At 38.4% G+C, this 26,545-nt stretch overlaps 1 protein-coding gene across 9 annotated transcripts in view; it reads right to left on the bottom strand.

Annotated features, from left to right (window-relative positions):
* FAM151B (family with sequence similarity 151 member B) overlaps window positions 1–26,545 on the bottom strand; it is a 73,635-nt gene that overhangs the window by 27,217 nt on the left and 19,873 nt on the right. For 5 of the 9 annotated variants that reach the window (XM_023545586.2, XM_010588246.3, XM_064273600.1 and 2 more), the window contains 3 exons: window positions 16,839–17,004; window positions 13,792–14,009; window positions 7,070–7,205 (listed from right to left, as the gene is read on the bottom strand). In XM_023545586.2, coding sequence (XP_023401354.1) covers window positions 7,070–7,205; window positions 13,792–14,009; window positions 16,839–17,004 — 520 coding nt within the window. Of the gene's footprint in view, window positions 1–7,069; window positions 7,206–13,791; window positions 14,010–16,838; window positions 17,005–17,175; window positions 17,261–25,330; window positions 25,462–26,545 lie in introns of all 9 variants that reach the window. The other 4 variants (XM_023545591.2, XM_023545592.2, XM_023545588.2 and 1 more) reach the window with 4 other exon arrangements.

Here is a 26,545-nt window from a genome sequence, read left to right as displayed (position 1 = left end):
AAAGACATAAGGTAAATATGAGCCCAAGAGACAGAAGGGCCACATAAACCAGAGACTCCATCAGCCTGAGACCAGAACTAGATGGTGCCCAGCTATCACTGATGACTACCTGGACAGGGAACACAACAGAGAATCCCTGATGGAGCAGGAGAAAAGTGGGGTACAGACCTCAAATTCTCATAAAAAAGACCAGACTTAATGGTCTGACTGAGACTAGAGGCACCGCAGTGGTCATGGTCCCTGGACCATCTATTAGACCAGGACTAGAACCATTCCCGAAGCCAACTCTTTAGACAGGGATTGGACTGGATTATAAGACAGAAAATGATACTGGTGAGGAGTGACCTTCTTGGCTCAAGTAGATACATGAGACTATGTGGGAAGCTCCTGTCTGGAGGCAAGATGAGAAGGCAGAGAGGGACAGGAGCTGGTTAAATGGACAGGAGAAATACAGAGTAGAGAGGAGGAGTGTGCCGTCTCATCAGCGGGAGAGAAGCTAGGAGTACATAGCAAGGTGTGTGTAAGTTTTTATATGAGAGACTGTGATTTGTAAACTTTCACTTGAAGCACACACACACACATAAAAACAATTTTAAGCCAACGGGGGTTAATTAGAAGCATACTTTAAAACAAGACTATTTCATTACCACTATATTCCAGTGTCTCTTAATCGGGAGAGGAAAAGCTGTTCTGTACAATTGTTGGACTTCTCATAATCTTTAATTTACTAACAAGCTTTTGAAAGTCCTAAAGAGGCATTTAGTATGCAGCCACTTCCCAAACTTATACTACCACTAAGCTGACCATTTTGATGTCTGAATAAACTCACATCACCCTGACAGAGAAGTAAGGTGTGCTGAATGTTCTTAGCTGATAAGTTACGCTCTGTGTAGTGTGCCTGCCTGGCCCTATATTAGTTACTGGCTTAATTTTCACATTTATTTATGGCAGGTTACAATGCTATTGTAAACATGTAATCATTTAGTTTTTAAAGCAATGTAGTAAGAGTGTATAGAGTTATTATTTTTAGAAAAATCAAATTTGTTATTTTGAAAAGACTTAATAAAGACAAGTTGCCAAAAATTGCTGAAGATAAATGCTCTTGAAGTAGACGAGAGAACTGTAAAAAAAAAAAATGGACAAACGTAAACCCAGAAGGATTCAGCATTGTTTTCTTTGGAAATCGCTTTAAGTCCTTACTTCATTTTAAAGAAAATAAAATGGAAGCTAAAAACTAAAAAATGAAAAGAGAGGAAGCTCCCATTGGTGGAACTTTACTCAAAAAAAACTGTGTTGGCCCTATATTAAAAGACTAGAAAACAAATGTACCCCACATGTCTGTCAGTTTGTCATCCTGTGGTAGCTTGTGTGTTGCTGTCATGCTAGAAGCTATGCCACCAGCATTTCAAATACCAGCAGGGTCACCCATGGTGGGCAGGTTTCAGCTGAGCTTCCAGATTAAGACAGACTAGGAAGAAGGACCTGGCAGTCTACTTCTGAAAAAAATTGGCCAGTGAAAACCTTATGAATAGCAGCAGAACATTGTCTGATATAGAACTGGAAGATGAGCCCCCCAGGTTGGAAGGCACTCAGAAGATGACTGGGGGAGAGCTGCCCCTTCAAAGTAGACCATAGTGATGTGGATAAAGTCAAGCTTTCAGGACCTTCATTTGCTAATATGGCATGACTCAAAATGAGAGGAAAAGCTGTAAACATCCATTAATAATAGGATCATGGAACACATGAAGGATGAATCTAGGAAAATTGGAAGTTGTCAAAAATTAAACGGGATTCAGAAATATTGATATCCTAGGAATTAGTGAGCCGAAATGGACTAGTATTGGCTATTTTGAATCAGACAATTATATGGTCTATTATGCCAGGAATGACAAATTAAAGTGGAATGGTATTACATTCACTGCAGAAAGAACATATCAAGATCTCTCCTGAAGTACAGCACTGTCAGTAATAGGATAATATCCATACACCTACAAGGAAGACCAGTTAATACAACCATTACTCAAATTTACCCACCAACCACTAATGCGAAAAATGAGGAAATTGAAGATTTTTACAACTTCTGCAGTCTGAAATTGATCAAACATGTAATCAAGATGCACTGATAATTACTGGTGATTGGAATGCGAAAGTTAAAAACAAAGAAGGATCAGTAGTTGGAAAATATGGCCTGGGTGATAGAAAAAAACACCGGCGATGGCATGATAGAATTTTGCAAGACTTCTTCATTGCAAATACCTTTTTTCACCAACATAAACTGCGACTATACACATGGACCTCGCCAGATGGAATACACAGGAATCAAACTGACTACATCTGTGGAAAGAGACAATGGAAAAGCTCGATATCATCATTCAGAACAAGGCCAGGGGCCGACTGTGGAACAGACCATCAATTGGTCACATACAAGTTGAAGTTGAAGTTGAAGAAAATTAAGGCACGTCCATAAGAGCCAAAGTAAGGCCTTGAGTATATTCCACCTGAACTTAGAGACCATCTCAAGAATAAATTTGGCTCATTAAACACTAATGACTAAAGACCAGACGAGTTATGGTATGACATCAAGGACATCATATACAAAGAAAGCAAAAAGATGGGAAAGAAAGGAAATACCAAAATGGATGTCAGAAGAGACTCTGAAAGTTGCTCTTGAATGCAAAGTAGCTAAAGAGAAAGGAAGAAATGACGAAGTGAAACAGCTGAACAGGAGATTTCAAAGTGCTGCAGAGAAGACAAAGTAAAGTAATATAATGAAATGTGCAAAGGCCTAGAGTTTGAAAACCAAAAGGGAAGAATATATTCGGCATTTCTCAAGTTGAAAGAAACAAAGAGAAAATTCAAGCCTCGAGTTGCAATACTGAAGGATTCTATGGGGAAAATATTAGATGCAGCAACCATCAAAAGATGGAGGGAATACACAGAATCACCGTACCAAAAAGAATTGGTTGACGTTAAACCATTTCAGGAGGTAGCATGTGATCAAGAACTGATGGTAATGAAGGAAGAAGTCTAAGCTGTACTGAAGGCATCGGCAAAAACAAGGCTCCAGGAATTGACAGGATACCAATTAAGATGTTTCAACAAAGGGATGTACCACTGGAAGCGCTAACTCATCCATGCCAAGAAATCTGTGCCCAGTCCAAAAAAAGGTGGTCCAAGAGAATGCAGAAATTATTGAACAATATCATTAATATCACACACAAATAAAATTTTGCTGAAGACAATTAAAAAACGGTTGTGGCAGTACATCAACAGGAAACTGCCACAAATCCAAGCCAAATTCAGAAGAGGACGTGGAACCAGGGATATCATTGCTGATGTCAGGTGCATCCTGGCTGAAAGCAGAGAATACCAGAAAAATGTTTACCTGTGTTTTATTAACTGTGCAAAGGTTTTCAACTGTGCAGGTCACAACAAATTACGGATAACACTGCAAAGAATGGGAATTCCAGAACACTTAATTGTGCTCATGCAGAATAAGAACAAGGGGATACCGCACGGTTTAAAATCAGAGTAAGTGTGCATCAGGGCTCCTTTATTTTTATAAAACTGCTTTTAGGTCAAATCTTTTCTGCAACAACATAACAGTTGCTTTTCAGTGTTTTTAAAATACACATCTTAAAATGTTTCAACAGGAAAGGAAAGGTTAGGAGGTAAAAGAACTCTTTTTCCCTTCAGGAATTTCAATAATAAAATTTTTTAAATAAATGTATAACTATAAAATAAAAAAAACACTGAACAAATAAGCCTTTGAGTACATCAGGCTCCTGTTATCACCAGAACTATCATTAGCACAGGAATTTATTACACATTTTTAACTCCTTCATCATCTATTGTTACGAAAAACAAAGCTCAAAGCCACTCAAAGTAGCTGCGTTGTCAAGCCAACAGCTTTTTTACAATACATATGCAAAGCTTGAGACAAAATATTGGCGCCCTGGTGGCCAAGTGGTTAAGTGTTTGGCTGCTAACCAAAAGTCAGCAGTTGGACTCCTTGAAAACCCTATGGGGCAGTTCTACTCTGTCCTATAGTGTCGCTATAAGTCAGAATTGACTCGACAGCAATGGGTTTGGTTGGTTTTATATATGGAACTGGCTCAAAATCCCTGAATCGTAATCATTAGTAGCTGCCCAATGTAACTAATGTAGCTAAGGTCTGGAGCCCTGGTGGAGTAATGGTTAAGAGCTCAGCTGCTAACCAAATGGTTGGCAGTCTGAATTCACCAGCTGCTCCCTGGAAACTCTATGGGGCAGTTCTACGCTGTCCTGTAGAGTCGCTACAGGTCAGAAACAACATGACAGCAAGGAGTTTAACATAACTAAAGAGCCCTGGTATCACAATGGTTAAGTGCTTCACTGCTAACTGAAAGGCTGGCAGTTTGAACCCACCTAGTGGCTCCATGGAAGAAAGGCCTGGAGATCTGCTTCCATAAAGATTACAGTGAAGAAAACCCTATGGGGCAGTTCTACTCTGTCCCATGGGATTGTTATGGGTCAGAATTGATTTGACAGCATATAACAACAAATGTAACTCATGTTTCCTCACTAATTTTTCTGTTATGAAATTCACACACCTCTTAAAATTATATAAGGGTATGTTCCTTTTATCTTGTTGTTAAAAAAAAATATATCACATGCAAGCAAATAATTCGTTGTCTCAAGCTTTGTATTTGCAGTGGGTGTTTATCCTTTTTTTTTTTTTTTTCTTTTTTGCCTGCCTGGCATCAGAACCTCCTTTCTATCTTTGGGGAGTTTGCCTCTGTGTACAATGGAACCAAAAAGGCCCAATACATATTCTCCCAGACCCCTGGCAGTCAGCATGTTCGCATGGGGTCTTAAAGTGGAGAACCTACTCCTCCCGCCCAGAACTTTAAGCCTAAAGGGAAATAACACAACAAACAGGGATGGATTAGAAGCCATTCTGCCAGTGGTGTGGTGGTGGCAGAGCTGTGAATTTCACCAGGGAGTGATGACTGCTGCAGCATCCTAACCACAGAGCATCTGTGTCCTCAGCTCCCTGGCTGCCCTTGGTTCCTGTCCATTTTCCAGGTTCTCTTGCATTCCTGTTGATTCCGAGTACTACCCGATATGCTCCCAATAAATATCCTTCCTGCTTAAGTTAGCCAGAGCTGGTTTCAGTTGTTTGCAACTAAGAACTTGACTAGAACTAGTACATGTCTGGTACTATCTAGCAGGCACTGATTCAAACTCCTCTAAGTTTAATTCATCTATAAATGTTTTGCTACATCCTTTCCCCCCCCCACACAAATGGAATCACACTATACCCGCCATTCTACCCCTTGATTTTTTCCACTTAGCAATATATCTTAGAGATTATTTCATATTAAGACAGAATTTATAACAGGTAAATAATATTCCATTGTATGGATGTACCATAATTTCTCCAACCAGTTTCTTACTGATATTTAGATTTTTTCAAGTCTTTTGCTATTACAAACAACACTTCAGGAATATCCTTGTACCTACATCTCTGGGCTTTTGTGCACCTCTGTTAGTAAGAAGGAAACCCTGGTGGTGTAGTGGTTAAGTACCACGGCTGCTAACCAAAAGGTCGGCAGTTTGAATCCACAGGTACTCCTTGGAAACTCTACGGGGCAGTTCTACTCTGTCCTACAGGGTCGCTATGAGTCGGAATCAACTTGAGGGCAATGGGTTTATCAATAAGAAATGTCCTCACTAGTGAAGTTCACAGGTCTATGCTCAATTTCCCTCCAAGGGAATTATTGGCCAGTTTATACTCCCACCAATAATGCATGTGTGTCTGCTTTCCCTGCTTTCTCTAACGTACTGGATTATTCAACTGAGTCTTTTTCTAAATGGTTTTAAAGAATTCTTTACGTATATCTGTCTGTCATATGTACTGAAGATATTTTTACCGGAATCTTTCCATTTTTAGGTATTTAAATATATCAAACTTTCCTTTTATAGCTTCTAGGTTTTGTGCCTTACTAAGGAAGGTCTTGGAAACCCTGGGGGCATGGTGATTAAGTGCTATGGCTGCTAGCCAAAAAGGTCAGCAGTTCAAATCCACCAGGTGCTCCTTGGAAACTCTATGGGGCAGTTCTACTCTGTCCTGTAGGGTCACTATGAGTCGAAATTGACTTGACGGCAACGGGTTTTTAAAGAAGGTCTTCCTCATTCAGAAACTACTAAATATAAATCATCCTTTGTTTTTCTCTTAGGCATTTAATGTTCAAGTCTTTGATATTTATTTATTTATTTTGGAGGAAGGACTAAGGGAAAGTGCCAGTTTTGTTTTGCCCTACATAGCCGTTGTCTGAAAACCAGTTAAACTTCGGCTTCAGTGATTTGAAATGCCAATTTTTCCTACACTAAATTCTATCATAGATTTGTATTTATTTCTGGACATTCCTTGCTCCTTATTGACTAGTCTATTAAAAAGAAGGTACCAAACTGTTTTAATACCTGTACCTTTATATCTTAATATTTAATATGTGGTCCAACTAATTTTCATTACATATTAAAATAATACATTCTTTATATGTGCAAAGACTTCTGAAATTACAACAGAATTCAAAGGGAAACTATTTTATCCATTTATAACTTTTCATGAATGTGTCACGATATCAATGACAAAAAAATGACAAACATTTACTGGGCACATAAACCAAAAACCAAACCCAGTGCTGTTGAGTCGATTCCGACTCATAGTGACCCTATAGGACAGAGTACAACTGCCCCATAGAGCTTCCAAGGAGCGTCTGGCGGATTGGAACTGCCGACCCTTTGGTTAGCAGCTGTAGCACTTAACCACTATGCCACCAGGGTTTCCACTATGAAGTGTAAAAACTTTTGAGAGGAACACAGCTGAAAGAGACTGTAAGTAAGTTAAGGTTCACAAAGGAGCTTCAATCCAGTGATGGAGCCTGTGCTTACGCAGTCGTTTTCTTTCTCTCTATGCCTTTCTCTCTCACACATTGTCCTTACATCAACAGTTCTCATCCTCATTCTCTTTCTGTCACTCACACACACTCACATGCACACATCATATGGTTAAAGGAATACATACCTGTCTGATTTCTTTAACAGCCAAAGTAACTGAGAACAAGACTGTCTGACTAATGCTGCTCTGACAGGAAATGTCACGGGCTGACTTAGTTCATGACATATGTATTCCATCTCCTCCACCATTGGCCAACTGTAACCTGAAACGAAAAGAAAGAAATGTAACTTTTCTAAGATTCTGAAAGTCAATTAAAAAAAAAACTAAATTTCCTATGAGCATAAAAATTCCCATCTGAATTCAGAGCAAGTTAAAATACCATTTAATACTAGAAAATATTTTGAATGGAAAAAGTGGATAAAAAATTAAATCTAAAATCATGCCACAAGTAACTGAAGAGTAAATTTAACAAAAAATTAAAATGTTAAAGGGATTTTGTAATCTCTCAAGTGCAAAAGAAGCACATTTTACTTACTCTAAAGATTCTAAGGCCCTTTGTTACATATATATATATTAAAAAAAAAAAAACAAAAACTCAAGCCAGTTGCTGTTGAACTGATTCCAACTCATATTGACCCCATGGGGATCACACTGTTCCACAGGGATTTCAATGGCTTTGATTTTTCAGAAGCTGATTGCCAGGACTTTCTTCCCAGGAGCATCTGGGTAAATTCGAACTGCCAACCTTTACGTCAGTAGCCGAGCACTTAACTGTTTGTGCCACCCTGGGCTCTTAGGTATGCTCTATCATTAATATTCACGATAAACTCATGTTTTCCATTTGTGTTAATTAAGCTTTCTTTTCCAAGAGAAAGATGGCCTCTAAGTATTTACTAGCTGTTTAAGTAACAATTAATTTCAAATCAATTGGTTTGGCTAATCCAAATTACTTCTACATTTAACCTAATGCAGACAATAGTGACAAAATTGATTTTGTATATGTATTTTCAATCATGTTAAGACAGTCTGGAACACAAATTTGCCTATTTATACACAGCTTCAGAAAAAGACTTATACTTTTATAAGTAGCCCAAACTAAACTATGGAAAGCAGGATGTAAACAGTATTGGTCACCAAAGGAACATTTTATATAAATCCTTAGTGAATATGCTAGTTTTGTAGCTAAATTCCTACTGGAAGAAGGAAAGTATCCTACTTTCCTTTAAAATCTGGAAGATTATATATTTTTAATTAGGAAAAGGGATTGCTAACAGAAAGCTAAGGAGCCCTGGTGGCACAGTGGTTAAAGTGCTCAGCTGCCATTTGGAAAGTCGGCAGTTCGAACCCACCCTAGAAAGCTATACTTATATGATCATAAACCTGTATGTGTCTTTTTTTAAATCTGTGGTATAGAAAGGGAAGATAAAGTACACGTTGGTGATAAGGAGAAGGCAGGGGGTAAAAGCAGCCCAAAACATTCAATACTAAACCAGCTTAAGGACACAGATATGGCTAAACTCAGTTCAACTTTGGAATTAAAGTCAGAATCAGTAACCAAAAGTAATTTAGAATTAATAACTACCACTCTTCTGTCAGATTGTCATACTGTGGAAGCTTGCATGTTGCTGTGATGCTGGAAGCTAAGCCAGCTGTATTTCAAATACCAGCAGGGTCATCCATGGCGGAGAGGTTTCAGCACAGCTTCCAGACTAAGACAGACTAGGAAAAAGGATCTGGTGTTCTACTTCTAAAAAAAATTGGCCAGTGAAAACCTTATGGATAGCAGTGGAGCATTGTCTGATACAGTGCTGGAAGATGAGCCCCTCAGGTTGGAAGGCACTCAAAATATGACTGGGAAAGAGCTGCCTCCTCAAAGTAGAGTTGACCTTAATGAAGTGGATGGAGTAAAGCTTTTGGGACCTTCAGTTGCTGATGCGGCACAACTCAAAACGAGAAGCAACAGATGCAAACATCCATTAATAATCAGAACACAGAATGTGCTAAGTATGAATCTAGGAAAATTGGAAGTCATCAAAAATGAAGTAGAATGTATAAAGATCAATATCCTAGGTATCAGTGAGCTGAAATGGACTGGCATTATTGGCCATTCTGAATCAGACAATCACATGGTCTACTATGCTGGGAATGATAAATTGAAGAAGAACAACACTGCATTCATCATCAAAAAGAACATTTCAAGATCTATCCTGAAGTATAATGCTGTCAGTGACAGAATACCCATACACCTAAAGGAAGACATGGTGGCGTAGTAGTTAAGAGCTATGGCTGCTAACCAAAAAGTCAGCAATTCCAATCTACCAGGTGCTCCTTGGAAATTGTACGGGGCAGTTCTAGATTGTCCTATAGGGTCACTATGAGTCAGAATCGAGTCAACGGCAACGTTTTTGGTTTGGTTTTTTTGTAAAAGACTAGTTAATAGGACTATTATTCAAATTTATGCACCAACCACTAACACCAAAGATGAAGAAATTAAAGGTTTTTAACAATTTCTGCAGTCTGAAATTGATTGAACATGCAATCAAGACGCACTGACAATTACTGGTGATTGGAATGCAAAAGTTAGAAGCAAAGAAGGATCAGAAGTTGGATAATACAGTCTAGGTGATAGAAACAATGCTGGAGATCACACGCCAGAATTTTACAAAACCAAAGACATCTTCATTGCAAATACCTTTTTTCACCAACATAAATGGCGACTATACATGTGGACCTCGCCAAATGGAATAAACAGAAATCAAATCAACTATATCTGTGGAAAGAGACAATAGAAAAGCTCAATATCATCAGTCAGAACAAGACCAGCGACCAACTAAAGAACAGGCCATCAGTTGCTCACACACAAATTTAAGTTGAAGCTGAAGAAAAATCAAATCCACAAGAACCAAATTACAACCTTGAGTATATCCCACCTGAATTTACAGACCAACTCAAGAACAGATTTGACACATTGAACATTAATGACCAAAGACCAGACGAGTTGCGGGATAACCTCAAGGACATCATACATGAAGAAAGGTTATTAAAAAGAAAGAAAAGACCAAAATGGATGTCAGAAGAGATTCTGAAACTTCCTCTTGAATGTAGAGTAGCTAAAGCAAAATAAAGCAAAAAGAAGAAATGATCATATAAAAGAGCTGAACAGATTTCAAAGGGCAGCTTGAGAAGACAAAGCAAAGTGCTGTAATGAAATGTGCAAAGACTTGGAGTTAGAAAACCAAAACAGAAGAACAAGCTCAACATTTTTTAGGTTGAACTGAAGAAAAATTTCAAGGCTCAAGTTGCAATACTGAAGGGTTCTATGCGTAAAATATTGAACAACACAGGAAGCATCGAAACAAGCTGGGAGAAATACGCAGTCATGGTACCAAAAAGAATTGGTTGACATTCAGATATTTCAGGAGGTAGTATATGAGTACAATCTGATAGTAATGAAAGAAGAAGTTCAAGCTGCACTGAAGGTACTGGAGAAAACCAAGCCTCCAGGATTTGACAGAATACCAATTGAGATACTTTAACAAATGGATGCAAAGCTGGAAGTGCTCACTTGTCTATGCTAAGAAATTTGGAAGTCAGCTACCTGGCCAACCTACTGGAAGAGACCCATATTTGTACCCATTCCAAAGAATGGTGATCCTACAGAATGTGGAAATTGTAGAACAATATTATTAACATCGCATGCAAGTAAAATTTTAATGAAGAAAATTAAAAAATGGTTGCAGAAGCACCATCGACAGGGAACTGCCAGAAATCCAAACCGGATTCTGCAGAGGACATAGAACGAGCGATGTGACTGCTGATGTCAGATGGATCTTGGCTGAAAGCAAAGAATACCAGAAGGATGTTTACCTGTGTTTTATTGACTATGCAAAGGCATTCAATTGTGTGGATCATAACAAATTATGCACAAAATTGCTAAGAATGAGAATTCCAGAACGCTTAATTTTGCTCAGACCAAGAGGCAATCGTTTGAAAAGAGCAAAGGGATACCGAGTGGTTTAAAGTCCAGGAAGGTTGCATCAGGATTGTGTCCTTTCACCATACGTATTCAATCTGTATGTTGTTGTTAGATGCCATCGAGTCGGTTCCGACTCATAGTGACCCTATGCACAACAGAACGAAACACTGCCTGGGCCTGAGCCATCCTTACGATCATTGTTATGCTTGAGCTCATTGCTGCAGCCACTGTGTCAATTCACCTCGTTGAGGGTCTTCCTCTTTTCTGCTGACCCCGTACTCTGCCAAGCATGGTGTCCTTCTCCAGGGACTGATCCCTCCTGACAACATGTCCAAAGTATGTAAGACGCAGTCTCGCCATCCTTGCCTCTAAGGAGCATTCTGGTTGTACTTCTTCTAAGACAGATTTGTTCGTTCTTTTGGCAGTCCATGGTATATTCAATATTCTTCGCCAACATCACAGTTCAAAGGCGTCAATTCTTCTTTGATCTTCCTTATTCATTGTTCAACTTTCACATGCATATTATGCAATTGAAAATACCATGGCTTGGGTCAGGAGCACCTTAGTCTTCAAGGTGACATCTTTGCTTTTCAACACTTTAAAGAAGTCCTTTGCAGCAGATTTACCCAATGCAATGCGTCTTTTGATTTCTTGGCTGCTGCTTCCATGACTGTTGATTATGGATCCAAGTAAAATGAAATCCTTGACAACTTCAATCTTTTCTCTGTTTATCATGATGTTGCTTATTGGTCCAGTTATGAGGATTTTTGTTTTCTTTATGTTGAGGTGCAATCCATACTGAAGGCTGTGGTCTTTGATCTTCATTAGTAATTATTTCAAGTCCTCTTCACTTTCAGCAAGCAAGGTTGATTCAATCTGTATGCTGACCAAATAATCCAAGAAGCTGGACTACATGAAGAAGAAGGCAACATCATGATTGGAGAAAGACTCATTAACCTGCAATATGCAGATGACACAACTTTGCTTGCTAAAAGTGAAGAGGACTTGAAGCACTTACTGATAAAGATCAAAGACCACACCCTTCAGTATGGATTACACCTCAGCATAAAGAAAACAAAAATCCTCACAACTGGACCACAAGAAACATCATGATAAACGGAGAAAAGATTAAATGTGTCAGGGATTTCATTTTACTTGGATTCACAATCAACACCCATCAAGGCTGCAGTCCAGAAATCAAATGATGTATTGCACTGGGCAAAACTGCTGCAAGAGACCCCTTTAAAGTATCAAAAAGCAAGGATGTCAGTTTGAGGACTAAGGTGCACCCAATCCAAGCCATCATATTTTCAATCACCTCATATGCATGCAAAACCTGGACAATGAATAAGGAAGACCAAAGAAGAATTGACGCCTTTGAGTTACTATGCTGGCCAGGAATACTGAATATACCATGGACTGCCAGAAGAACAAACAGGATGCGGCAGGGCTTCGTTCTGTCCTACACAGAGCCACTATGAGTTAGAACTGACTTGATGGCACCTAACAACAAGAATTAATAAAGAAGGTAATGAATTATTTCTAATTTATCTTCTTTAAATATTTTGAATTATACTTTACGTTCTTTAATGAAACTAATTAAAAATATCATGAATAGAAAATTATAATAGAGTTAAGTTAAAGTGTATTAATTTTTTCTCAATTGTATCAATTGCTGAATCCATCTAGCCAAAGGGTCATAATCTAAATGTCATGATTCACTAGACAGCTGCTACTCTAACCTCATGTTGAACTTAAAAATCTTACTTATGAAAACAATAATACCAAATTAATAAGTAAAAAATTAATGCTCTTAACACAGTAGGACGTATCTCCTTAAGTCCTAAATGCCTTTTTAGTTTATTATTTTTACCATGTGGACAGGTGTCCCAGAGCATTTGATTGTGTACCGGCCATTTACCTGGAAATCTTGACCTAGGGATGTATGCACCAAGAGAAAGATAAATCCAGTGGTGTAATAAGCAGAGCAGGAAAAAGCAGCAGAATGTCAGGTCCATATGTAGGAAGACATGAGTGGAACAAAGGAGTCCAGCCCAGAGGAGAGTCCTGCACCCACTGCCCCCAGCATAAACATCGAAGAATTCCTGAAAAGTCAGGAATATCTCTGTCATCTGTGTTATGTTTCTGTTTCATTTTCAGCCTGTGTATAGCAGAATGTATAGAGTCCCATGGCCTCCCACTCCACTGTCCTGCCAAGGAGCCTAAGGAGGGTTCCCTGGCTCCAGCAGCCTACGTTTGATGCCCACTCCAATGTCTAGAGAGCCAACTTGTACGCTTCATCGGCTATACTCTCTTCCTTATGGCTCACGTCACTTGAAACTCCTTTATTACCACCCACTTCCTTATCCTTCATCTGACATAAGGAGTACTCCAAGACAAGGCAAAAGAAAAGTACAGCATGTTTTACAAGTTCGAAGAGACCAATTCAGGATTTGTTCAAAGTATGTATTATAACCTCTTGCCTTCAAGTTGATTCCAACTCATAGCGACCCTACAGGACAGAACAGAACTGCCCCACAGAGTTTCCAAGGAGCTGCTGGTGGATTCAAACTGCTGACCTTTTGGTTAGCAGCCGAGCTCTTAACCACCGTGCCACCAGGGCTCCATTTACCTTGCAAATAAATACTTGCCCTCGAAGCCTGGTGAGAGAACTTCACCAACAAATGCAGTGCTTATACGAAGCAACAGAAAGAAGGGTCATACACGTATCCTCAGGGCCAGACCTTCTCTCTCTACTAGGCTCTTAGATGTTGGGGGAGTCTGTTTTTTGGTTTTGTATCAAAGATGCTATTTTTACATCTAGAGAATATTTTAATTTGATCAACAAGAAATTCGCTGTTGGAATTATTACCTTCATTGACTTTCTGAGGATGCCATCCTGTTGTCCAACCCAGGGAAAATGTCACATCTGGAAAGAAGGATGTCACAGTGTCTATAAATAGTTTTGCATCCACTACTTTGCCACTTCCGTTTGGACCAGGAAGAATATCAGCGTTAATCCACACAGGACGCATCAGATGCCTCTTCACATTTTCCAAGAGCGTCATGGATGGTTCTACAGCTGCCAGACTAAAAACAGATTTTGTTGTCAATCACACATATGCCTAAAAGTAAGAAGAAGTTCTCTTAGAGTAGCCTTTTTAATGTCCTCAAATTCATAATAAAAGTATAATAAAACAATGCCTGAATTAAACATAGTCAAATATCACATAACACCAGAGGGGAACTTAACATATGTCATCTCGAAATATTAATTTGTGCTCTGAATTCATGAGGGTGCCTAAAAGTTCTATAAATACTTGAATAATGCCACTACTTGTGGACAGAGAGAGGTTCCAAAACTCCTTATTACGGTAACTCAACATAAAAACAATTTAAAAGAAAAAACCAAACCCAGTGCCGGCGAGTCGATTCCACAAATATTCACCACCAGAGAAGGTATAAAAAAGGCAATAAATAGAAATACTAACAACCTGCAAATTCACATTTATGAAAATGCCCAAGTGTTCCCAGGCACCTTGCCTCTAACACCAGCTCACCGCCCTGAAGAAGTGTTTCTTTTCCTTCGCATATTCTTGGGTGAGTCTGGTCATGTGAACACGTTTCCCAAAGTGATTGCAAAGTATAAAAATATAAAATTGTCTTAAAGCTTTTACAAATTTCTTTTATTGTAAGCACCTCTTCTGGAAACTAGAGGCAAGTATATTTTAATTAGTTTAAATCCAAAAGCAGCTTCACTTTCTTTACTTTTCTACAACTATTCTAGCTATCACCTATAGATTTTAAAATAACCAGGCTTTAATCAACCTGCATAATTTTTACTTTGAAAAAACACATGTATAAACTTTATATTTACATTACTTATGATTCTATTTTCTGTACCTTCAGGCCTTTTTCAGGCCTATATTTATTTCTAAGAATATTAGCTTGTAATGCATATGGAGAATCCTGGGAATGGATGTCAGGGGGCGAACATTCAGCATCCCCTCCTCACATTTCCACCCCTCTTCTTAAGGGGCTGAAATCCTTTGGCCCATGCTTCTACCTCTCTTCTCTGCACTCCTTTCCAGCCTCCTACCTCAAGAGGAGAAGCTGATAATCTCATCATTTATTGGGTCATTTTTACTAGTGAACAAGGATTTTTTTTTTCCAGTTGCCTTTGAGTCGATTCTGACTCATGGTGACCCCATGTGTTTCAGAGTAGAACTGTGCTCCAAAGGGTTTTCAATGTTGTGAGCTTTTGGAAGCAGATTGCCAGGTCTTTCTTCCGAGGTACTTCTGGGTGGGTTTGACCCATCAACCAGTGCTTAACAGCTTATGCCACCCGGGGACTCTATGACCAAGGATGCTATGCACTAAAATCAGAGTAAACCAGCCTCCAGCATCTCTCTCATTCTGCTGCTGTGTGGTGTCTTTTATCTCCCTCTTCTGCCCCTGAAATGGGAGCCCCAGATTTTAGTGGATTAATAAGCCCTAATGCTGGACACTGCCTCAAATGCTTCCCTCCCTTGTACAGCATCGATGCAAAAAAGAATTGGTGGACATTCAACCATTCTAACCCATAACCCATTGCCATCAAGTTGATTCCAACTCATAGCGACCCTACAGGACAGAGTAGAACTGTCCCATAGCGTTTCCAAGGAGCACCTGCTGGATTCAAACTGCTGACCTCTTGGGTAGCAGCCGTAGCACTTAACCACTACGCCACCAGGGTTTCCTCAAGGAGCAACAGTAACCAAAAACTTGAGCACATGAGTGGGCAAGATCTAAAGCTTGGAGCAACCTAGCATTAAAGATCAAATGTTTTATTTCATGTGACAGAGAACACTGGACTGGGTCCAGGAGACCTGGAATCTGGTTCTGGCTCAGCTGTCAAGCTTAGATCTTGTCCTTGGGTAAATCAGTTAACCTCTCTGGGCCTATGTTTCTTTGTTAATAAAATGGAGTTGGAACACTGACCACTTTAAAAGCTTTATGATTTTAATGTTATTAGTTACCACTGAGTTGATTCTCACTCATGGCAACTGCATGTGTGCAAAGTAGAGTCCCTTAATATAGTTCTTTAACTTACACATCCTTCTCAATCTAAACTCCTATATATCAAGTTTCTGTATATCCATTCATTCACCAACAGTACAATGAGGTTTGCTGGTATATGTAGCCCCACAACAAATGACTAAAATCATGTCGATAACATAAGTAAGATTTCTAAGTTCTTATTAGTTTCTTAAAGGAATATCAATTTTAAAATATTGTACAGAGATGAGTAAGGTTTGCCAGAAATCCTAGATTTCTGTAAGAGCTGTCTTCATGGGGTTTATGGTGAGCTTTTGTGGTAGTACAATATATTTCTGGCTTTACACTACCAAACTAACACAAAAGTAAAAATTTTTTGAGAGCCGTAGGAAAGGAAATGACACTTAATCTTGCTCTTCATTTTCAATACCTCTGAAATGTACAATATTTTTAAGGAACACTTTGGTTACCGAAGAATTTGAAATAATTCCCTACATATGCAAATGTAACAACATATATCAGGAAGGCTATGCATTAACTATCCCAATGAAACTACCCCAACTTTCTCTCTCCTAGACTACTTTTTAATGAAAGTAGTATTTTAAATTTCTTGTTCTATTATCCCATGGTCACTTATGATGAATTCCTTTGTAAAAATTAATTTTAGTCTCAAAGGGTCCCCAAAAAACAATTTTAGAAAACAACTCAATGGGTCTTAGGTCCATTCCTGAAACATATTAAAAGTCTATAATTCCATTTTCAGTTTGGATAAAGTACAAAGATAGGTAATCAGGCACAGATACATGAGGCTATTAATCTTTTTTTTTTTTTTCCAAAGTTACTCTATAACAATCAGGAGATTGCAGATTTTTGTACAAGTACCTCTTGAAATCCAGCTTGATGCCTTTATTGCTTTTCACAACTTCAGCCAGCCACTCCTGTAGAGTATTATCACTGCTTGTTTCAGGAGGATGGGCCATGACTGGTTGGCCATGTTCTGATTCGTCATCAGGAAGAAGGATATCAGCCTCTATCATGTGAGCGGTGCCTGTCCAAATAAAAGAACTTAAGTTAATGCTAACAAAACTGGGCAAAACTACAGGAGATGCCATGTCCAATAACTTTTTTAGAAAGAGAAAAGGAAGGAAAGAAAACTAACATTTACTGAGTAACTGCTATGTGCAAGGCATAGTGCTAGACCCTTCTCTGTTGTCCTTACTTTGTAGAGTAGAGCACACAGGTGCTGAGAAGTTAAGTAAATATACTTCTAGGTCTGGCTTGGCTGTTGAATTTCTTCCCAGTACCTAGGAAAGTGTGTATACAAAGGGAGGATTAATAAATATTTGTTTAAATTATCTGGGAAAAAAACTAGTACTTTTATCTTCTCACTCTTCAAATAATGTTGTTGCTGTTAGGTGCCACCGATTCAGTTCTAACTCATGGTGACCTTAGGCAAAACAGAACAAAACATTGCCCAGTCATGCACCATACTCACAATTGTTGCTATATTTGAGCCCATTGTTGCAGCCACTGTGTCAATTCATGTCATGAAAGGTCTTCTTTTTCTTCACTGACCCTCTGCGTTACCAAGCATGATGTCCTTCTCCAGGGACTGGTTCCTCCTGATAACATGTCCAAAGTACGTGAGACAAAGTCTCGCCATCCTTGCTTCTAAGGAGCATTCTGGTGGTGCTTCTAAGACAGATTTGTTTGTTCTTCTGGCAGTCCACGGTATATTTAATATTCTTCACCAATATCATAATTCAAATGCATCAATTTTTCTTCAGTCTTACTCATTGTCCAGCTTTCACATGCATATGAGGTAACTGAAAATGCTATGGTTTGGGTCAGGTGCACCTTAGTCTTCAAAGTAACAGCTTCACTTTGTAATACTTTAAAGAGGTCTTTTGCAACAGATTTGCCCAATGGAATATATTTCTTGACTGCTGCTTCCACGGGTATTGATTGTGGATCCAAGTAAAATGAAATCCTTGACAACTTCAATATTTTCTGCATTTACCATGATGGTGCTTATTGGTTCAGTAGTAAGGATTTTTGTTTTCTTTGAGATGGAACCCGTACCGAAAGCTGGAATCCTTGATCTTCTTCAGTAAGTGCTTCAAGTCCTCTTCTCTTTCAGCAAGCAAGGTTGTATCATCTGTATATTACAGGTTGTTAATAAGTCTTCCTCCAATCCTAATGTTGCATTCTTCTTCATATAGTCAGTTTCTCTGATAATGTGCTCAGCATACAGACTGAATAAGTATGGTGAAAGGATACAATCCTCAAACACACCTTTCCTGATTTTAAACCACACAGTATCCCCTTGTTCTGTTCGAACGACTGTTTCTTCGTCTATGTACAAATTCTACAAAAGCACAATTAAATGTTCTGGAATATCCATTCTTTGCAATGTTATCCATAATTTGTTATAATGCATAGTTGAATGCCTTCGCACAGTTAATAAAACACAAGTAAAAATCTTTCTGGTATTCTCTGCTTTCAGCCAAGATCCATTTGACATTAACAGTAATATCCCTCGTTGCACATACTCTTCTGAACCTGGCTTGAATTTTTGGCAGTTCCCTGTCAATGTACTGCAGCAGCCATTTTTTAATTATCTTCAGCAAAATTTTACTTACATGTGATATTAATGATATTGTTTGATAATTTCCATATTCTGTCGGATCACCTTTCTTTAGAATGGGCACAGATATGGATCTCTTCTAGTTGGCTGTCCAGGTAGCTGTCTTCCAAATTTCTTGGCATAGACAAGTGTGCACTTCCAGTGTTGCATCCATTTGTTGAAACATCTCAGTTGGTATCCTGTCAATTCCCAGAACCTTATTTTTCGTCAATGCCTTCAGTGCAGCTTGGACTTTTTACTTCAATAGCATTGGTTTTTGATCATATGCTACCTCCTGAAATGGATGAATGTGGACCAATTCTTTTTGGTACAGTGACTCTGGGTATTCGTTCCATCTTCTTTTGATGCTTCCTGCGTCATTCAATATTTTGCCCATAGAATCCTTCAATATTGCAACTCCGTTGTTGTTAGGTGCCATCGAGTCAGTTTCAACTCAGAGTGACTCTATGTACAACAGAACAAAACGCTGTCTGGTCTTGCGCCACCCTCACAATCATTGCTATATTTGAGCCCACTGCTGCAGTCACTGTATCAATCCAACTCATTGAAGGTCTTCCTCTTTTTTGCTGACCCTTATTTTACCAAGCATGATGTTCTTCTCCAGGGACTGGTCCCTTCTGACAACTCATCCAAAGTATGTGAGACGAAGTCTAGCCATCCTTGCTTCTAATGAGCACTCTGGCTGTACTTCTTCCAAGGCAGATTTATTTGTTCTTCTAGCTGTCCATGGTATATTCAATATTCTTTGCCAACACCATAATTCAAAGACATCAATTGTTCTTTGGTCTTCCTTATTCAACTGTGCAGCTTTCACATGCATATGAGATGACTGGAAACACCATGGCTTGGGTCAGGTGCACCTTAGTCCTTAAAGTGGTATCTTGCTTTTTAACACTTTAAAGAGATCTCTTGCAGCAGATTTGCCCAATGCAATGCATCATTTGATTTCTTGACTTCTGCTTCCATGGGTGTTGATTGTGGATCCAAGTAAAATGAAATCCCTGATAACCTCAATCTTTTCTCTCTTTATCATGATATTGCTTATTAGTCCAGTTGTGAGGATTTTTGTTTTCTCTATGTTTAGCTGTAATCCATACTGAAGGTTTGTGGTCTTTAATCTTCATCGATAAGTGCTTCAAGTCCTCTTCACTTTCAGCAAGCAAAGTTATCATCTGCATATCACAGGTTGTTCATGAGTCTTCCTCCAATCCCGATGCCCTGTTCTTCTTCATATAGTCCAGCTTCTCAGATTATTTGCTCAGCATACAGACTCAATAAATATGGTGAACAAATACAACCTTGACACACAACTTTCCTGACTTTAAACCACACAGTATTCCCTTGTTCTGTTTGAATGATCGCCTCTTTGTCTAAATATAGGTTCCGCATGAGCACAATTAAGTGTTCTGGAATTTCCATTCTTTACAATGTTATCCATAATTTGTTATGATCCACACAGTCCAATGCCTTTGAAGAGTCAAACACAGGTAACCATCTTTCTGGTATTCTCTGCTTTCAGCCATGATCCATCTGACATCAGCAATGCTATCCCTTGTTTGAGGTCCTCTGTGGAACCCGGCTTGAATTTCTGGTAGTTCCCTGTCAATGTACTGTTGTAAACACTTTTGAATACTCTTCAGGAAAATCTTACTTGTGTGTGATATTAATGATATTGTTTGATAATTTCTGCATTCTGTTTGATCTCCTTTCTTCGGAATAGGCACAGAGATATGGACCTCTTCCAGTCAGCTGGCCAGGTAGCTATCTTTCAAATTTCTTGGCATAGACAAGTGAGTGTGCTTGCAGCACTGCATCCATGTGTTGAAACATCTCAATTGGTATTCCCTCAATTCCTGAAGCCTTGTTTTTCGCCAATGCCTTCAGTGCAGCTTGGACCTCTTCTTTCAGTACCATTGGTTCTTGATCATATGATAACCTCTTTTTGGTACAGTTACTCTGTGTATTTGTTCCATCTTCTTTTGATGTTTCCTGGGTCTTTTAGTATTCTTCCAGTAGAATCCGTTAATATTGCAACTCTCGGTTTGAATTTTTTTCTTCAGTTATTTCAGCTTGAGTAATGCCAAGCGTGTTCTTCCTTTTTGGCTTTTTAACTTCAGCTCTTTGCACATTTCATTGTAATACCTTGTCTTCTCGAGCTGCCCTTTGAAATCTTCTGTTCAGCTCTTTTACTTCATCATTTCTTTTGTTTCAGCTGTTTGACGTTCAAGAGCAATTTTCAGAGTCTCTTTTAACATCCATTTTGTTCTTTTCTTTCTTTCCTTTCTTTTTAATGACCTCTTGCTTTCTTCATGTATGATGTTCCTTGATGTCACTGCACAAGTCTTCTGGACTTTGGTCATTAGTGTTCACCATGTCAAATCTATTCTTGAGATGATCTCTAAATTCAGGAGGGATACACTCAAGGCCATACTTTGGCTCTCATGGGCTTGTTCTAATTTCCTTCAACTTGAACCTGCAAGTGAGTAACTGATCATCTGTTCTGCAGTCAGCCCCTGGCCTTGTTCTAACTGATGATACCGGGCTTTTCCATCTTCTTTTTTCCACAGATATAGTCAATTTGACGCCTGTGTGTTCCAACCAGCGAGTTCTACATGTATAATTGCCATTTATGTTGTTGAAAAAAGGTATTTGCAATGAAGAAGTCATCTGTCTTGCAATATTTTATCATGTGATCTCCGGCATCATTTCTATCACCAAGGCCATATTTTCCAACTACTGATCCTTCTTTTTTTTCCAACTTTCAGATTCCAATCACCAGCAATTACCAATGCATTTTGATTGCATGTTTGATCAATTGTAGACTGCAGAAGTTGGTAAAAAACCTTCAATTTCTTCATCTTTGACATTAGTAGTTGGTGCATAAATTTGAATAACGGTCATAGCAACTGGTCTTTCCTGTAGGCATATGTATAATATCCTATCACTGACAGCACTGTACTTCAGGATAGATTTTGAAGCATTCGTTTTGATGAAGAAAGCGATGCTATTCCTTTCCAATCTGTCCTTCCATATGACTGTGAGAATCAAAATGGCCAATACCAGTCCATTTCAGCTCACTAATGTGTAGGATATCTATCTTCAAGAATTCCGTTTCATTTCCAGTGACTTCCAATTTTCCTAGTTCATACTTCATACATTTCACCTTCAGTTTACTAATGGATGTTTGCAGCTGTTTCTTCTCATTTTGTGTTGTGTCAAATCAACAAATGAAGGTCCAACAGCTTTACTCCATTGAAATCATTAAGGTCTACTCTACTTGGAGAAGGCCTGCTCTTCTCCAGACTGTCTTAGTCTGGAAGCTCTGCTGAAACCTGTCCACCATAAGTGACCCTGCTGGCACAGTATTTGAAATATTGGTAGCGTTGCTTCCCACGTCACAGCAACATGCAAGCCATGACAGTATGACAAACTGACAGATTAGTGGTGGCTTCACATCATAATCCATAGATACTTATTACCCATTGGAACGAGTGTGTATTTCCCCTCCTGTCATTGTAGGCTGACTCAACTTTACACATATCCAAACTGCTCTACAAATGTTATGTTCACCCTCGTCTTTTGGCCCAGTCTTCTGATATTTCTCCTACCTTGAAGGATGTTGTCCTTGTCTCCAATCTAAATTATTCAGATTTTTCAAGATGCAATTAATTCTCTCAGAAGTCTTTCACTTCATTTTTCTGAGTTCTTATAAAACTTATAGTCTATGACATGTGACAGCATCCTTATATACTACGGTCTCTTTCTTTCTGTAGTTGAATGGGTATTTTTTGTCTATCTAGACTATGAGTGGAAACCCTGGTGGCGTAGTGGTTAAGTGCTATGGCTGCTAACCAAATGGTCAGCAGTTCGAATCCACCAGGCGCTCCTTGGAAACTCTATGGGACAGTTCTACTTTGTCCTATAGGGTCGCTATGAGTCGGAATCAACTCAACGGCACTGGGTTTGGTTTTTTAGACTATGAGTATGGGCAGATTTCTCTGAACTTTTTTTTTTTTTTTTGTACTTTAGATAAAGGTTTACAGAACAAACTGGTTTCTCATCAAACAGTATACACATTTTTCTATGACATTAGTTAACCCCATGACATGTCAACACTCTCCCTTCTCAACCCTGCGTTCTTATTACCAGCTTTCCTGTTCCCTCCTGCCTTCCAGTTCCAGCCCCAGGGCTGGTGTACCCCTTTAGTCTTGTTTTGTTCCATGGACCTGTTCAATCTTTGGCTGAAGACAGAACCCCAGGAGTGATCTCATTACTGAGCTGAAAGGGTGTTGGGGGCCATACTTTCAGAGTTTCTCCAGTCTCCATCAGACCAGCAAGTCTGGTCTTTCTTTTTGAGTTAGCATTTTGTTCTACATTTTCCTCCAGCTCTGTCTGGGTCCCTCTTTTGTGATCCCTGTCAGAGCAGTCAGTGGTGGTAGCCAGGCATCATCTCTTTGTACTGGACTCAGTCTGGTAGAGGACATGGTAGATGTGGTCCTTCTCTGAACTCTTAATAGTGATAGACATAAAGTACAGAAAATACTCACTTCATATTCATGGACTGATTTCTATCAGTTATTTGGTAAAGGTATCTGAATAGATTATAGCAATTAGAATTTTAAACTAATATGTGTTCCCTTCTGGTGTTTCTTTGTCATCCTGTTTAATTAATTTAAATTAACTTTAAAAGAAAAAAATCCAGTGAATATTAAATTCTATTTTGCTTCAGACTTACTGTCATTGTACATCACATCTATATCTTTGTCTAATACTTTTGTTTTGCTTTTTTTACTTATTTCACCTATAATTTTAATGCATCAACACAGTCCACTATTTTAAATCACTCTGAATATATTATATTCTATTGATCTAACAGAGTTTGACTGATCCATTCTCCAATATTCAGAACTTAAATTCTGGGTTGTCTCCCCCTCCCTAGTTTTTCTCTTCTAAAACAATATTAAAAACATGTTTGTACAAATTACCTTTGGAGTAGGGGTAAGGAATGAGTACAAAGATTATTGTTCTCAAAATAAAATCATCAGCTTAAAGTATAAAACTATCAAGTTTTGTGACATCCGGCCCTGAAACCCTGGCCCCATGGATCTGATGAAGGACTATCTCCTGGCTCAAAGACTGTCATTTTTATATTGGACAGATGAAGCTGTCTGGTAGAAGAATTCAATCCAATAGGAGTGATTTGCATTGAACAGTTATTAACCAAACAACCACATCATTCCTCTAGGAGCTCAGTTTTGAAACAAAGAAAAATGTAGTACCAGAAACACACACAATTACAATAGAAGAAAGAGATACAGAAACAGGGAAAGAAGTTTTCTTTGAAGAAATTCTGGGAGGACCTCAGCGCTGAAGTTTATCTTGTGTAGCATTCAAATTCTTCAAGTACCCAAATTACTTTACTTCTGAGATGGCTTCCTGTGCTGACTCAATTCCTTTATATTCCTATAACAAACCCTCATTACCTGAGGTAACCTGAGAGATTCTTGCAACCCAGAAGTCTGCTAGATGTATGACAGCTTATACAAAGAAACTACTCCACAAGAGGAATACTAAGTACCTTATTTATGGAGTGTTTACCATATGCCACACACTGTACCATGCTCATTAATTCTCATATTAACCCTATGAGCCAGGTAGAAAAGAAACTAAATGGCTGTGTCAAGGAGTCTGAAGCCCCATGTAAAGTATGTTCTATTTGAGTTAGTTTTTGTATATGGGATGAGGTAGGCATCCAACTTCATTTTTTTTTTTTTTTGCCACTTGGATATCCAGTAGTCACAGTGGCATATGTTGAAAAAACTGTTACCTCTCCAATATATTGTCCTGGCACCCTTATAAAAAATCAATTGGCCATAAATATACGAGTTTATTTCTGGACTATCAATTCTATCCATTGACCTATATGTCTATACTTATATAAGTACCACAGAAACCCTGGTGGCGTAATGGTTAAAAGCTACGGATGCTAACCAAAAGGTCAGCAGTTCGAATCTACCAGGTGCTCCTTGGAAACTCTATGGGGCAGTTCTACTCTGTTCTATAAGGTCACTATGAGTCAGAATTGACTCGACAGCAACGGGTTTATATATGTACCACACAATCTTGATTACTGTAACTTTATAGTAAGTTTTAAAATAGGAGATGTAAGTTCTCCAACTTCATTCTCTTTTTCAAGATTGTTCTGTTTTTCTGGGTCCCCTGCATTTCTATATAGCTTTTAGGTTCAGCTTGTCAATTCCTGTGAAAAAGGCAGCTGGAATTTTTATAGAGATTGCATTGACTCTATAGATCTATTTGGGGAGCACTGCTATCTTAACAATACTAAGTCTCCCAATCCATGAATATGGATGTTTTTCATATTTTTAGGTCTTCCTTAATTTCTTTAAGAGATGTTTGTAGTCTGGTGTACAAGTCTTGTACTTCTTTTGTTAAATTTTTTCCTAAGTATTTTATTCCTTTTGAAACTACTGTAAACGAAATTGTTTTCTTAATTTCATTTTCAGATTGTTCATTGCTAGTGTAGAAATGTAATTTTTATATGGCTCTTGTATTTTACAACCTTGCTAAACTTGTTTATTAGCTCTAATTGTTTTTATGGCTTTTATTTTTCATGTGTGTGAATTTCTTTGGATTTTCTGTATACAAGATCATGTCATCTGCAAATACATATACAGGTAGTCCCTGGCTTTATGACAGGGTTCCATACCGATCACTCCGTTGTAACTCAGTTCTGACGTAAGTCGAATACCTCTTTTTTTTCTTTTAGTTTTCACTATTACTGCCTTTCTTTATGAATTTCTTTATAAATCCGATCTTCGAACATCTGCGAGAGAACATCTGAGAATAACATCAGCAAATTACATGCTGCAACATAATATGTAGTACATATTAATAAAAATAAGATGTACAAAAATAAGTAAATAAAAACAGACGACTGTAAGTGCAGTTCACTGTAACTTGAATACATCATAAGTCAGGGACTATCTGTAGTTTACTTCTTCCTTTCCAATCTGAATGCCTTTTATTTCATTTTCTCGCCTAGTCGCTCCGACTACAACCTCCAATACAATGTTAAGTAGATGCAGCAAGAGAAGACATCTCGTCTTGTTCCTGATCTTAGGGGAAAAGCATTCAGTCTTTCACCATTAAGTATGATACTGGCTGTGAGTATTAAGGCAATGTACGCTGTCCTAATGGAAAAGAGGAAATTGAGGCTAGGTTCTGTCTATATACAGCTAAAGAATGACAATATTTTAGGTGAAAAAGTCAACTCTCTTGGTATTTTCAAACACGATGTTTGGCATTATAAAGACAATGTTTATTCTTCATCTACATGTATCTCAGGGAAACACTGCCAAACCTTGCACACTTAAGTGATTTACTGATACACCAAAAGTAAGATTAAATATAATAACAACAGCTTCTCTTTAATAAGTGCGTGATATGACATTATCTCATATGATCCACACAGTAACCTAGAAAGTTAGGTATTATTATTCCCATTTTATAAATGAAAGCTTGTGTTCTTCTGAGTCCAAAGTCCATGGGCCTTCCCACTCTATCACACAGCTTTTCTGATTTTAAAATTGTAGAACATTTCTTTGTTGGACCAGGCCACTTCAGGCTATGCCCAGCCATCTGAGGATATGCTTTCATTCTCCTCTGCTGTTGTAGCCAACAGGCGTATTTCACAGAAAAAGATTAAAAAATACCACTATAAGATCTATATAATGAAGAAATATATGCTGATTGAATCAGTAACCCAAAAGGCTTGGTTTCTAGCCTAGGCATAAATACTGCCCAACATAATTAAATTATAAGTTAGTATACAATGGCTTCATCTATCCACTGAACAAATACTTACTGAGCCTCTCCTTAGTACACTGTAAAAGAGACAAAATGTGTAGGGCACAAGACCCTG

The sequence above is a fragment of the Loxodonta africana genome, chromosome 2 (genome assembly GCF_030014295.1).
Source record: "Loxodonta africana isolate mLoxAfr1 chromosome 2, mLoxAfr1.hap2, whole genome shotgun sequence".
Taxonomy (NCBI): Eukaryota; Metazoa; Chordata; class Mammalia; order Proboscidea; family Elephantidae; genus Loxodonta; species Loxodonta africana.
Note: the sequence above shows the minus strand (reverse complement) of the source record. Positions and strands in the feature narration are given on the sequence as shown.